The sequence below is a fragment of the Myxocyprinus asiaticus genome, chromosome 9 (assembly GCF_019703515.2).
Source record: "Myxocyprinus asiaticus isolate MX2 ecotype Aquarium Trade chromosome 9, UBuf_Myxa_2, whole genome shotgun sequence".
NCBI lineage: Eukaryota > Metazoa > Chordata > Actinopteri > Cypriniformes > Catostomidae > Myxocyprinus > Myxocyprinus asiaticus.
The window spans coordinates 5,051,075-5,066,225 of record NC_059352.1 but is presented as its reverse complement, the minus strand read 5'-3'; the positions used below and the strand labels follow the sequence as shown (position 1 = coordinate 5,066,225).

The following is a 15,151-nucleotide window of genomic DNA, read 5'->3' as shown; positions in this document are numbered from 1 at the left end:
TGATCCACAAAAGAATGTCATACAGGTTTGGATTTACAACATGAGAGTCAGTAAATGATGACAGAATTTTATTTTTGGGTGAACAATCCCTTAAAGAGAGAGAGAGAGAGAGAGAGAGAGAGAGAGAGAGAGAGAGAGAGAGAGAGAGAGAGAGAGAGAGAGAAAATCATGTTTTGTTTAGATGGCCAAACACTAATAAGGCATCTAAAATATAAACAGGTCAGGCAAAACCTATTTAAGCTATTAAAGGTATTAAATAAACAAACTATTCAAGATCACAGCAGGGACACACAAAAATAATGCTTTTTGCACTAAAAGGGTTTTCATCTGAATCATCACAGGAACAATCAACAAAAATAAAAATAACTGTCACTTACGTAATCTGAGTCGGCTTTGGAATCGTAGTACTGGATGTCGGTTTCCTATAATAAAACAAGACAGAAATATTAATGATGTAAAAGGAATGAAAATTAATTTCTGGTTATAATTACTGCCTTCAGGACCCTCAGTCACCATTAATAACCTTTTGTTGGTGTCATTTCGATTTAATTTCCTTTTGCTTTACAATAAAAAATAAATAAAAAATTAAAAAATCCTTATTAGCTCATTTGTTTCCAAACAAAGAGTTTATAAAACAATAATAAAATGATGACCTTGTCCTAAGGGCGCTGTCATGAGATGGTAATTGTCATTTGTTTTGATACTGCGGATTTGTATGCACTGTAGCATGCGTGTCTTCTGTTTTAGATGAACTGGGGATTTGTTTCGGTTACATAAAGTTGCTTGCAGATTTGGATATTTTGGCAGGCAGTAATGACCGCTTAAGGTTAAATTAGACATCTGTTCACAAAACATGAATATTGTGCCTTTAAGATTTTAAAAAGAGGGTTCTGTGATATGCAGTATTCTCATATCTTTTTTTTTTATAGAATTTATTAGGCAAGAAATCATCACAATATTATTGCTCAAACTTCAGGATAGGGATTGGAACTAACCCCTAACCCAAAGTATTAAACTTCAGCATTTAACCAGCTCTGCACTGTTTGTGATATAGACATGAATTATACCTAAAATTCTGTGGCTTGCTGAGGAGAGGTGTGTATTACTTTTCAAAGCAATCAGACATCAAATTTACACCAAGTGGACAATGAATTGGGCAAAAAAATACCACAGACTTACAATGTACCAAGGGGGTGGGTTCTTTAAACGTGAGTCAGAAAGTAACCACCTAGCAACAATTAAACATTTCAGACTAATCACTCTGTGAGTATGACGACTGTAGGTCGAAAGTTCAGTCTATGCTTACTGAAATTCGAATCACTGTCCCCAGTGGCCGAAGCGGGAAATGTTGTTGAAAAAATGGGAACTAGGGCTGTCAAATTAAGATTTGAAATTAAAATATTCGTCGAATTTAAGAAAAAAATGCTCATTCAAATGCTTAAACTGTGCATTCGAATTTTGGATGTGTGCCAAGCACTGACGATGACTTCAGATCGTTAGCATTCTTGCGCTAAAAAAGGCTAGACACAGTGCAACAAATACAGTTTAACAGAAAGCAGATGTCTCAAGATGTTCTTTTTAATTAGACACAGCATCTAAAAAACAGCGCTCCTGCACGAGACACTGAATAAACAAAAACAAAGAGAAACAAAGACGTTCGTCAAGCGTACGTTTACAAAGTAATACAAATGGATGGTTGCAAAAGCGTTTGGTGTGTACAGCCCCTTACAGTAGGTGGAGGTCTTTGGCCATTGCGTCTTGCTCTTATATAACAATTTCTCAGATTAAGCAATTAGACTTTTAAACGCTTCGTCAGGAAAGGAATTTGTGACGAGGAGGAGGGCGTGGCCGGGTCGTGATGATGCACGGCTGGTGCTGAATCAGCTGATCAGCGGGAGAGCGAGATAAAGGGGAGCTGGAGGCCCCTGTCTGAGAGAGAGAGAGAGACGCACGTTGCTGCGTTGCATATGTGTCTGTGTTTGGTTTATGTTTGTTTTATGTTTAGTTTCTTATTAAACTTGATGTTTACTGTTCAGCCGGTTCCCGCCTCCTCCTTGCCCATCCTTATCTGTTACAGTGCTGCTGAAACCCAGGAGGTAGGAGGGATGCGCTGTCGCAGAGTCCTTGCTGCTGCCATTCACCAAGGGAGCAGCCGTGGCCGTCTGCCTGGGGACAGAGGGGTGCTGCCGGCCACCGAGAGCCGGAGGAACCACTGTCGTCTGCTGAAGAAGGGGAGGAGCGGTTCCGTCCACCAGGGCCGGAGGACTTGCTGCTGTCTGCCGGGGGATTAGTGAGCTGGCATCCGCCAGAGGGCGGAGGTGCGGTTGAGGACCAGGCAACAACACGTCTGGGAGCCAGCGAGCAAGTTCTTCTCTCTCACTCCTCTCTCTCTCTTTCTCTCTGTGTCTCCACTCACCCTTTCCCTCTCCCCAGGCCTCCCCTCGTCTCTCCCCAGGTTCACTGGAGGCAGGGTGGACCACCGGCTGACAGAACGGCTGGAAGGGCAGTGTCCCTTGCCTGTCCTTAACTGTTACAGAGTTCAACTTGGAAATGTGTGTCTCAAGATCCTCACGTTCAGTTATATTCTGTTGTGTTCTGTCTGATTGAACAACCCCTGGCCTGGGCTCATAGTTCAGCCGAATACCACTGCTATCTGGGAATATTGCTACCCTACATAGAACAGTAATAAACAAAAAACAAAGTGGTATTTCGCTGTTATTATGAAACTTGAATCTGGGGTAGAATACTGTGTGATCAGTGCAAGTGTAACACCATGTGAACTGTCTATTGAAGCATTTTCCCCACTCATTTTACTTTTGACTTAATATTTGAGAATATGGACCGACTAAAACTTTTATGCACATTAGTTGAAAATGGAATGCTCTTTTTTTAAAAGCCAGTAATGTTCTTTGCAATAATATAACACGGCGCTGTATGGTTTAAGTATTCAATGCACCCTTTTGTGGTCTACGGAAACAATGTCTATTTAAAAATCAGCTGATTTTAGTTTCTCTGCCCAACTGACAGCCCTAATGGGAATGTGTGAGCTCCAGTACCCAGGTGTAGTGTCCATAAGGGGGCGCCAAAAGCAACTAGTATTTTCAGTGGTAAATAATACAAAATAGTCACCAGGAATGCATATTTTATTAATTCTAACCCCTAATCAAAACCTCAACTCTAAACCTAACCATCAATAGAGTAAAAATGTATTATGTGAACTCAATTATTCCTGGCTCCCACGGGACTAGAACCTGTGTCTCAGAGGTTAGTAGCTCTAGAGGGAAATGTGATCACTACTGAATTGATGGAAAAATGTCTGATGGGGGATGGCAGTATGGAGTTGAGTACATGAACTTTCGTAAGCAACATGTCGACTTCCTGTGTGAACATGTTGTTTGATCACTTGAGAAATGTTTTATACTACTTTAATAGTAAGAATAAATGGCATGTTCTTTACTAACACGGCAATGTACTGCGTAAATAACCCTCATGAGTAGTCTAGTATAAATCTGCCTAATTTTGGAAACACTGTAAAGTGGAATGTCTGAATTTCTTCCAAAATATGAGACATAACCATGACAGAATGACTCAAAATAGACTATCAGATGTTCCCTGGACACATCCTGAACTTAATTTGTCATTTTATAGAGACAAAGGGTACAAAAACTGTCCAAATGTTGCGGAAACAAGAGTGGTGTTTTGGCAGAAAACGCTGTTGTTTGGATTCACATACAGACGGGCTTTGATCTGAACATCAGTGTGGTTTAGTATCTCTCAATAAACGAGGTGCTGTATGACTGATTGCTGTGTAGGACTGTTTAAACTGGTTTGGAGCGGCATATTCGTCGATCCTAATGCCAGTGTGCTCACACACAGAGACCCCCGCCGTTTAAACTCTCTGGGGGGTCTGCGTCTTCTCTCCTCCTATTTTCCTTCCTCTCAATTCTATTTCCTGTTCATGTGGAGGACACAATCTCAAGGGTAAACGTGGTTGATTTTCACTGCTAACTGGATTTATCTTTGTTTATTATTTTGTCTGTTTCTGTATGTGTATTTTCCATCTAAGACTATCCATGCCGTTTAGCGACAAGTCTGCCCCTCTTTCTTGCTTTAGTAGAAATGGAATACTTTATTTTGTATTACATTTTACCACTTTATTGTGATTTTATTTTTCTTCTTTTTCATACCTATTTTTTTTATTTTCTATATTGTGCACATCTGTCTGTAAAATGCTTTGGCAATATTGTAAACTCTAACAGTCATGCCGATAAGGCTTTCTTGACTTGACTTGAATACTAGTGTACTAGTGAATTTCACCAACCACTTCGCAATACAATGCATATCGCAATACATCTGTCATGATTCAATATATCCAGATGCATCACAATATAATAATTGGATCTCGATAGAAACTGTGGCAAAACATGCAAGAGTGAATCTGCGTGTTCAGTTTCAATCGCTCTTGCAGTTCTGGCCATGCTAAGAAACTCATGTCTCAGGCTGCATCCACACTAATATGTTTTTGTTAGTAAGCACATTGATTTCGCTACGTTTATGCACTAAAATGCTGTTTTTTAAATGCCGTTTTTAAAATGCTCTCCACTACCACATACTTTGGAAAACGATGACGTTACGAAACTGAAAACGGAGTTAAATGTATTAGTGTGGACGTGGCCTAAATAATCATCCACACTAATCCGTTTAACTCCATGTTTAGTTTCGTAACGTTATTGTTTTCCAAAGTATGCGGTAATGGAGAGCATTTTCGATACAAGCTAACACCATTTTGTTCAAAAACATATCAATTTTGTTACGTTTAAACCTCTCACACTAGAACAGTGTTTTCCTCCACCAAAAATGGAGACTTTCGAAAACGCTCTCTATTACCGCACACTTTGGACAACCATTACATTAAGAAACTGAAAACTGAGTTTTCAGATGAAAACAGATAAGTGTGGATGTCGCCTTAGATGATCTGCTCCTTCATTATTGAACTGCTGTATATGATATGAATTCAGCAATAGATTAATAAAATAAATGGATTTTCAGTATTTATACAATATCATGAGAAAAAACAATATAGTGCTGTATGATTATATCGAGACAGCCTTAATGGAATATGTGCAGTGTGTACTATATACTGGCCCCTATTTATTCAGTCATGAAATGCCATCCGTAAACCAACTTACTTAGGTAATTTGAAGTATTTTCAAGTGAAACATGATGTTCAACAAGAAAAAAATGTAGCGTGGGGCTGTATCCATCTACATTTAAAAATATGTCAAGTGGGATTTTGTCAATCAAGAATTGATTGGTAAGTGAATAGTGGCCGTTCCATATCATAATGTGCATTCCACTGTAGGATACAGTACCCAGGGCATTGTGTTAGAAGTAGTAGGTCATTCAGGTATTTACTGCAAACAGAAACTTTGCATATTCTGCATGCTACACATACTGTAGAAATAGTATGAGTAGTATGCTAGTATGCCATTCTGAACATCTGTCTCTCCTTGTCCTTCTTCTTTCCATGCATGTTCTATTCCCATTTCTGTACTGTGCCAGTCCAAACAAACCTGATGCCAGTGTCACCCTGACAACAGTAGTGTCTGAGCTGGTCACAAGGGAACAACGGTCAAAAAATGCTGACACATCTACACAACCATGCAACTCACAAGCGTATCTGCAAACACACACACTTTCAGGCACAGCGCTCTCCCGGGATACTGTCGTGGAGTGACAGATCAACAGATAGAGAGAGAGTGAGTGAGAGAGAGAGAAAGAGAGAGAGTTCCATTGCTTTAAATAAAAAAGGCAGTCAATTGTAAGCAATGACTCTCACTTTCACAGGCATTTCTAGACCCTATTTAGGAGTGCTTCAGCCCACTTAAATTTCATCTCAGCCCCCACTAAAAATCTGTGACTTTGCAAAAAGCAAGCAAATCTGTGATTGCGCTCTTTTAAACAGCTGCAGCACTCAATAATTTGCGCAAGACTGCTTTGGTTCCTACCTGTGAAGACTGAGTGTAGCGCGAGCCAACAGCATTCGTGTGCGGGTTGTGAAGGAGCATATCATTCGTTTGACCCGCTGAATGAATTCGCCTTCACGATTCATGAACAAGCAAGGTTCAGCATCTGTTGAGCGACTGAAGGATGTCGTTCCTTTAGTTTGGTAATCTCGTTTAACAAGGAGAGAAAGGGGCTGGATGAATTGAGAGTAAAAGTCACAAATGACATTACAATAATATCAGGATGTAATTGAAACTTATAATTATTTTTAGGCTAATATTGTAGTCTTTTTGTTTAACTTGATAGGCATGCTCAGTAGTTCACAAAATTACAGATATGCTTTGTTGTTATTTGTGGAGAAAACACTTATGATGTTTAAGCATTCTGCTGAATACTCTTAGTAGATTTGTAGACATTTAAATTTGAATAAAGTATAATTATACTTAAAATTATGTCGTGAGAGACTCACTCAAAACATTTATTCATTTCCACCTACTGGTGTAAAAATGTGATTTACATAAATGGTCTAAACGATCAAATGAATTATGCCAAAATGAACAATTGTGAACTGATTTTTTGAATGTTTTCAAAGACTCGAGTCACGAGCAAGAGAAACAGAGAAGAGTTTTTGTGGTGTTTGATAAAACTTTCTAGATTACAATTAGGGATGTCATAAAATATCAATTTAGCAATTATTGAATGGAACTTTATTTTATCGATATATCTTTGAGGCATCGATATATTAAAATTAGCTGACATTTAATTTAGAAGCCTAATTTGCTTGCTTTCAATTGGCCTTCGGTTTAATAGTGTGTGTTATAGCGTTGGGAGACCACAAGAGGGTGATATAACATTTACTGAAGCCAGGTTGCGGGTAGGAAAAGCACCGGTATCACACACAGAGGACGAGCTATTGCGGCAGAAGGCAGTCCAAAGTTATGAAGGTTTTTGTACTTCAAGAATGAACAAAGTGACGTTGATGAGTTTGCAGGTTAGTGTATGAAACTGGCATAACTGCACAAACTGAACGATTAGAAATGGTGATGTTTATTATGCAATTTCTCTGTATGTAGTCTTGAATAGGTTTTTAATTCAAGCTGTCAAACTACAAAACGAAATACTTGTAACTGAAAATACATTGCGTAGGCTATATGAAAGATACATACTGTATTAACAATATATTGTATCATCCAGTGATGGCTAGAGTCTTTGGCTAATGGTTTGGGTCAAATTTAATGGAAAACTATGCAAGCTGCACTCCGTGACGCTGCAGAAATTTTACGCTGAGCGTTGGCGGTGTGTGTGTACCTTTGTAGAAAATAATTATTACGAATTTTAAAAAGCACCATGTCGTCTGCCAGATACGTCCGGTGTGCAACCCCCTTTGATTTACCCTGCCACTCACACTTGACCAAAGTATTGTTGAGAAATATGTTTTAAAAGACAAAAACTATTGTCCAATGAGCAGACCTATTTATATCTGAAAAAATACAGATATATATTGATAATCATCGGGAAAATCTTCTGACTGTCGCACGTGAAAAGGCATCGAACCCAAGCCTAGTTACATTAAGATATGTGGTTTGTATAGGTGTTTATTATAGTAAATGACAATATTCTGAGTTAATTTTAGCTTTGTTTTCATTTGTGGGAGGATGATCACTTGAAGGTTTGCGTTTGAACAATTCTCGATTTCTCACTCCACCATAACCTAAAGCTGTATTTTTCCTGAAGAATCCCACATGTAGACCAGTACATCTATGTTTCCAGCAGTGCATGGGTCACATCCTCTCTGAGATGGGTAAAGGGAACAATCTTAACCCTTCTGAGAGGGCAAAGACAAGCAGTTTAATTGAGGGATAAGGAGGACAGAGGAAGAAGTTTATTTTATATAGCGCCTTTCCCAAGCTCAAGGTCACTTTACAATTTGCATATTTCATTGATACAATTAGACTGATACAAACACACACACACACAAATAGTATCAAGACATCAATATCAAGTATCTGTTAAATCTGAGATGGTAAGTCAAAATGTGTAGAAAAAAAGATATGTTTTTAATTGAGACTTGAAAGCAGTTAATATATTCCTAAAATTAAGAGGTAGTGAGTTCCACAGTTTAAGAGCAACAACACAGAATGACCTACCGCCCACTGTGGCCAGTTTAAATCTAGGAACTGACAAAAGACCAAGTTCAGAGGATCTGAGAGACTGAGGTGGGAGATATGGGTGAAGTAAATCAGACAAATAAGTTGGGGCAAGACCATTTAAAGCCTTAAATGTTAGAAGGAGTAATTTGTATTTAATGCAAGATGCAACAGGCAGCCAGTGGAGATCATGCAGAAGAAGTGTAATGTGATCAGAACGCTTAGTGAAGATGAGGACTCTTGCTGCAGCAATTTGAACATATTGTAGCCTAGCAATGCTTTTTTTGGTTAAGCTAACAAGCAGGGCATTGCAATAATCCAGGCCGTGATGTGATCAATGCATGCACTAGGGTTTCAGCATCAGCCAATGTGAGAGAAGATCGGAGGCATGCAATTTTCCGTAGATGGAAAAAAGCATTTTTAACGACAATGGAAATGTGAGAATCAAAAGAAAGAGTTGAGTCAAATAGGACGCCAAGACTACGGACAATGTGGGATGGCTTGACATGAACCCCATCAATGTCGATGCAGAGGTCCAAACTTAATACTTGAGCATTAGTTCCAATTATCAGTATTTCAGTTTTATTTTTATTTAGTTTGAGGAAATTCATGAACATCCATTGTTTAATGTCGCTAATACATGCAATGAATGAAGCAGGAGGAGAAGGTGTGTCAGAGCTGGTGGTGGTAAATTTGAATGTCATCAGCGTAGCAGGGAAAGTTTAGGCCATGTTTACAGATGATGTGACCAGGTGGGAGTGAGTATATAGATAAAAAGTAATGTTCCAAGGACTGAACCCTGTGGAACACCTTGTGGACCATACTTCTGTATGGTAATGCAATATTTTCTATCAATGAGGTAAGAAGTAGGCCAAATGAGAGCTGAACCAGTGATGCAGTGTTGTGTGATGTGCGGAAACCAGTGTGGTAAGGTTCATAAAGATTATTAGCATAGAAGGAAAAAGAGGGAAAGATAATGACAGAGAAGACAGAATGAGCAAAAAGAACTAAAGCAAGAATAGAGGGAGAAAGAGAATGGCAGCAGTGGACTATTAATAGCAGTTCTCTGCAACAACAATCCCTCTGGCGGGGTATGGGTGTCTCCAGTGAGCCAGTGGGCTGCAGTATGAATGAGTGTGCATATATATGTACAGTATACCATGCTACATGGGTCTTTGACAAATAAGGATGTCCGAGGAGATAAATTAAGAAATCTTTTAAAAATATAGTTTAAAACATGTCGATTAAATTAGAGGAAATGTACCATTTGTGTCCATGTTGGTTTACATATGTAATATATATATATATATATATATATATATATAAACAAAATATATGTTACAAATTGTGTGTGAAATACATAAGTTATACATGAATTAGAGCTGCACTTTTGAACTACAGTACTGGCCTCTTTGATCCTGAGTGTCCTGCGGCTCTAGACTCTGTTTGTGCGTCTGCTTTAATGTGAATTTGTGAATTCATTACCTCTGTGAAACTACAATGAGACTACTGCTAAAGACTCTCTTTTGAACAAGGTGGTGTTTTGGCAATTGGAGGTACATTATCCTACTTATTACATGGAAGACCGAGTGACACGAGATACATAAAACTAGTACAGCTATGTAGGACATTAGTTGCCTGGGACAATGTTCAATTTTACAGCTTAGCAGTACATATACACAAACACTTTACCACCGAATGCCAAGACTGACCAATCAGAATCAAGTATTCAAGAAAGCCATATAATATGCTTTTTTTATTATCATGACAAAACATGACTCAGCATAATATGGAATAAGGAGTCACACATGTGAGGACGGTAAGACATCCCAGGACACTCGTGTCTATTGTGTCTCCTCAGGCTACAGCGGCCATCTGCTGTGATTGGTCTTTTTATCTTTCTCTTTTGCTCTTTTCTGTTCTACCTTCAATTCATCCTATTACAGCTTTAGGATAGACACACATTTAATATAGTGTAGTGCCAGTTTTTAAACAACCCACAGAGTGACACCAGATATGTAAATACACACAGGCAACATACAACCAAAGACAGGAAGATTTTGATACTGATATTTCATAGTGTTTTTGGCCGATACTGAAAATAATCCCCTTACAAAAATGCATCCTGTAATGTTCCAAAAAAACCCTGCATATTTGCGGCAAGCAGCAGTAGCAAACCTCTGGCAATCAATGCATTATTAGGGGTTGTTCACTGCATAAAAAAATATCTTAAAATTGTCTTTAAATGCAGCACTCATAGCGCAAGATGCTGGTAAGACACGATGTGACTAAAGACTTACATCTGATGCATGTGAATGTAAGGACAACAGTTAAAAAGTTCCACATATGGAATAAAATAATGTCTCGTGTGAACACCCCCTTTTTTAATTATTTGCAACAAATTAAACAAGTTTGCAGGAAATAAAGTTTCTGTGAGGGAAAAGTTTTTTTTTGGGGGGGGGGTTTCCTCTTATGCAACCCAGTTTGGAATGCCCAATTCCCAGTGTGCTTTTTAAGTGCTTGTGGTCGTGTAGTGATTTGTCTCAATCTGGGTGGCGGAGGATGAATCCCAGTTGCCTCTGCATCTGAGACCATCAACCTGCACATCTTATCATGTGGCTTGTTAAGTGTGTTGCCACAGAGACATGGCGCGTGTGGAGGCTTCACGCCATCCATTGCGGCATCCGCGCTCAGCTCACCATGTACCCCACCGAGAACGAACCACATTATAGTGACCACGAGGAGGTTACCCCATGTGACTCTACCCTACCTAGCAACTGGGCCAATTTGGTTGCTTAGGAGACCTGGCTGGAGTCACTCAGCACACCCTGGGATTTCAACTAGTGAACTAGCGAACTCCAGGGGTGATAGCAAGCGTCTTTACCACTGAGCTACCCTTCTTTAACCCTATATATATATATATATATATATATATATTTCAGAATTCCTGCTGAAAAACTACACTACCCATGATCCTGAATGGAAACGATCCAGCAATCATAGAATCACGGCAAACGAGTTCTGCAGCGACTGCTTTCTTCCATGATGCAATCAAGTCAGTCTCTCTATCCTCTCAAACTACTCATATATTTGTATATATCTGTTTTGCAAGTTTTTTATATTTCCATGGTTTTTAATTCGATTACATCATTCGCAATACTTCATGGGATTGTAGTTCATTCCCTCATTCAAGACGTTAAAGGGTTAGTTCACCCAAAAAAATATTGATATTTTTCACACCAAATGGGAACGTTTCCCTTTAGAAGACTTTAATTTAACCAGTGGAGTCATATGAATGACATTTATGCTGACTGTCTGTTCTTTTTGGAGCTTGGTTGGATCACAATCCACTTGCATTTTAAGGACCTACAGAGCTAAGATATTTTTCTATTTTCCTTCAAATGTGTTCAGCAGAAGAAAGAAAGTCATACACATCTGGGATGGCATGAGGGTGAGTAAATGATGAGAGAATTTTCATTTGTTGCGTACTCTTCGTACTGTTGTGCTCTATATATTCACTGATTTATCAGTTATCCCTAGTAGAATAAACATAACACATTGTCCTACACTAAAAAAACCTCTCTCTTTCTCTCTACCTCTGTTCACTTTAAGATTACAGCCAGACGACTGGCGATCAGCTTCTCTGCTGTTGCTATAGAAACAGTTGCCTTTTTTCTACATAATAATTTGTATTTGTCCTTTGAGAGAGCAGTCGTATTTCTCTGCATGTTTTGCCTTCTTGTACTGTCTTTTAAACAGGAGAGACACTGACTATAACACTGATGAAAAGCACAGCTTAGACCAGTTTGGACCATTTTAAATTCCAAAATGGTCTGAAATGGTTTTTAGATGGGCAATGCTGGTCTGTTTCTGACCAAAGCTGTTTTTTTGTTGCAGGATGACCACCCTGACCAATGCATTCTTGATGGGTGACCAGACAAAAACAGCATGAAAATGCCCAAAACGTACAGTACCTTCTACTGATAACCAGTGATGATTTTATTACAGATCATTTACTGTAGGCTGGTCATCAGCTGAACCAGCTAATCTGGTCGAAACACAGCAGAAATGCACAGAATGGTATAATACTGTACCTTACTGCTCTTAATATTTCTGCCGTATGCATTATGTTTAGTGTGCACCGTATGCAGATTTACTGTATGCATGGAACATCCGGCTGTACGATTAGAAAAATGTGCATGAGATCATGTGACAACAATGTAGCATACTAAGGTGATTCTCATGAAACCTGTAAAAAAAGTCTTGGTCATATTTAACCTCAAATCAATAAAAAAAATAAAACCATATTCTGTGGAAAGAAAATAAAGCCAACATTAAAGACTATTCAAATGTTTTGCATTGTGACATTATCTTTAAGACAATAAAGCACAATGCTTTTACTATTGCCATGGCTTTTAATGATGATTCTCATTACCGTAACAAAATCTTTTTTTATTTTATAACAACGTTGAGCAATGATTTTGTAATTAATACAAACTGAAATGAAAGGCAGTACAAAGGGAGTACTACTATGATGTATAAATACTTGAAAATGAGAACTGAGGGGTAAAATGTCCATAAAAAATAGGCTCCATTTTCTATATGCAAAATACTGTATAATTTCTTATTTCTTTCTTTTGATTTTGGAGTAAAATACGACCAGGAAAATTTCTTGACAGGTTTTGTGAGAACTGTCCATTATTGTTTGAAAAGTTTATCATTACATATAGCACACTGTTTCACATACTATTACTATTGCAGCATGCATTAAAACTGCAGTATGCAGTACACAAGTATACCATTTCAAACACAAACCCAAACGATTTATCACCTGCAACAAACCACATATTGCAACCGATTATTTATCAATTAAACCTTGCACAGTATCAATTAATACACATTCACTTCCATGAACACACTTCAAACACTTTTTTTTTTAAACTCATTTCATCATCTCCTTCCACATATATTCAGAGCTTTCATGACAGGCGCAGACACTTTGACATTTAAATTGCAAACGATCTCTGTGTTATCCATGGAGACAGCTTAGAACGGAGCCCATATCTCCTCCAGTCCCACACTAATTAGCTTATAATTTCAGTACACAGACATGTACACACACACACACACACACACACACACACACACACACACAGACAGTGCAAACCCTGATCCGATCTTTAAGCACAAAACAGCGAGCAAAAGATTCATAGCCACTGTGCTAAGTTTAAAATGTTTTTCAGACTCTATTTGAATCCTTGGATCCCGTATTTCTCTCTTTCTTTCACTAGCACATGCATATGTTGACGAATAATCTGCTATGGGGAAATGCAACTTGGCATGCAGCTAGCATTATTACCAGAATATTACTATGTGAGTGTGTTTCAAAATGCCACAGTTGTGTCAGAAAAACATCAATATCAAACTCTTTGTTTTTCCACATTTCCAAACATATACTTTATCTCAATGTTACATGCTTTATTCTACTTTGTCTGGATGTGTGACTGTTGTGCTATGTGATTTAAAAAAAATACAAAGTGATAGAAGGCAGAGAAAAGAGTGAGAATTTGTTCAGTTGTAGATGCTTTTTGTTGGTCTTGAGGCTGTGTCAGGATAATTTTTCAGGAATCTGTCTACACTGGTCGTGCTGCAGGTTTTGCTCTGTAAAGAACCGGCTCATAAGAGTCATTCATTCGGGAATCGAACTACACTGGTCACGCTGTATGTTTACAGCTGTAGATTCTAAAGAACCGGCTCATTAGAGTCACATATTTGGGAATCGCACTTCCACATTGGCGGCAGAATGCACGTTTGAGAATGTTTAACAAGAATCAAAAGTCATGAAATCATTTGGTTCCAGTATTTTTTTTTTTAAACAAATGCAAACGGTTCATATTGTGTTTCCAATAGAGGCTGACCGATAATGCTAATCATCCGTAAATTTGGATGCAGTGAATGATAATAACGATGCGGAATGCATGTGTTACAATACCGATAACTAAGGTTGTGAAAAATGCCGATAATAGATTAATCGGCCGATAGTTTTTAAAAATCTATTTATTGAATGTTAAAACATTTTCTCAATCTTTTCTTATTGTGATGGGGACAGACATAGTGGCCACAAGAGTCCAAAATGAGTGAAATCCTAGATGCGTGTTTGTTGCGCAACCAAAATCCCCATCATAGCCAAAAAAAAAAAAAAAAAAGACTTGGTGCATAACGCAGGATTTTAACTATAAACAAGCCAAAAATACACTGGGGACTCTTATTTTGAAATATCTGTGCTTCCAAACAATCATCTAAAATGTATTCAAATTAAAATACTATAGAGTAAGCATTGTCATATGGGCTAATAAATACTGTATGAGCAGTAATTCATTCAAAACAGTAGATCATCATTCATCAATAGTAGATCAACAGAGTTTGCTTGTCAATTGTTTGGCATTCTGGTATTATAAAATACTTTTTTCCTTTTCAACATGAACTCAACTTTCAATAAAGGTTATATGAAAAACCATTAAATAATACCTATGCTTCATATGTGTCTTTTTTTAAAATGACATATTATGGTATTAATAATCGTGATTTAGTCTGTAAACAATGATGGTGACAGTGATTTGGCTTTATTACAATCCTCTACACATAAATGTTTACCAAATTAAGCTTTTCATAGCCTATATATTCACCAGATGAAGCCACAGTGGAACATCGAGAAAAAAAAAAAAAAAACTATCAGTGTTGATTTTTTTTCCGATAACCGATAGTTGCTTTTTGGATCTGTAATCGATTTGTAATCAGTAAAACTGATATATCGGTCGACCTCCAGTCAAGGTCCTGTCACTCTGTCAGTCTGGGTTTTTGTCTGACAGGACCGTGGCATTATCATCCCTTGTCTGTCTTGTGTTTCGTTGTCTGTCTTTGTGTGAGCGCACGGTTGTATTCCCTGCTGTGCACTCTTCGGTCTGTCTTGTTTCATGTCGGGAGCACGGTGTCTGGAT

The 15,151-nt window shown here is 38.1% G+C and overlaps 1 protein-coding gene across 2 annotated transcripts in view; it reads right to left on the bottom strand.

The window, feature by feature from the left end:
- Positions 1 to 15,151, bottom strand: part of LOC127446285 (voltage-dependent calcium channel subunit alpha-2/delta-2-like) — a 347,446-nt gene that overhangs the window by 116,251 nt on the left and 216,044 nt on the right. For both annotated transcript variants that reach the window (XM_051707064.1, XM_051707065.1), the window contains exon 5: positions 378 to 422. In XM_051707064.1, coding sequence (XP_051563024.1) covers positions 378 to 422 — 45 coding nt within the window. The remainder of the gene's footprint in view (positions 1 to 377; positions 423 to 15,151) is intronic.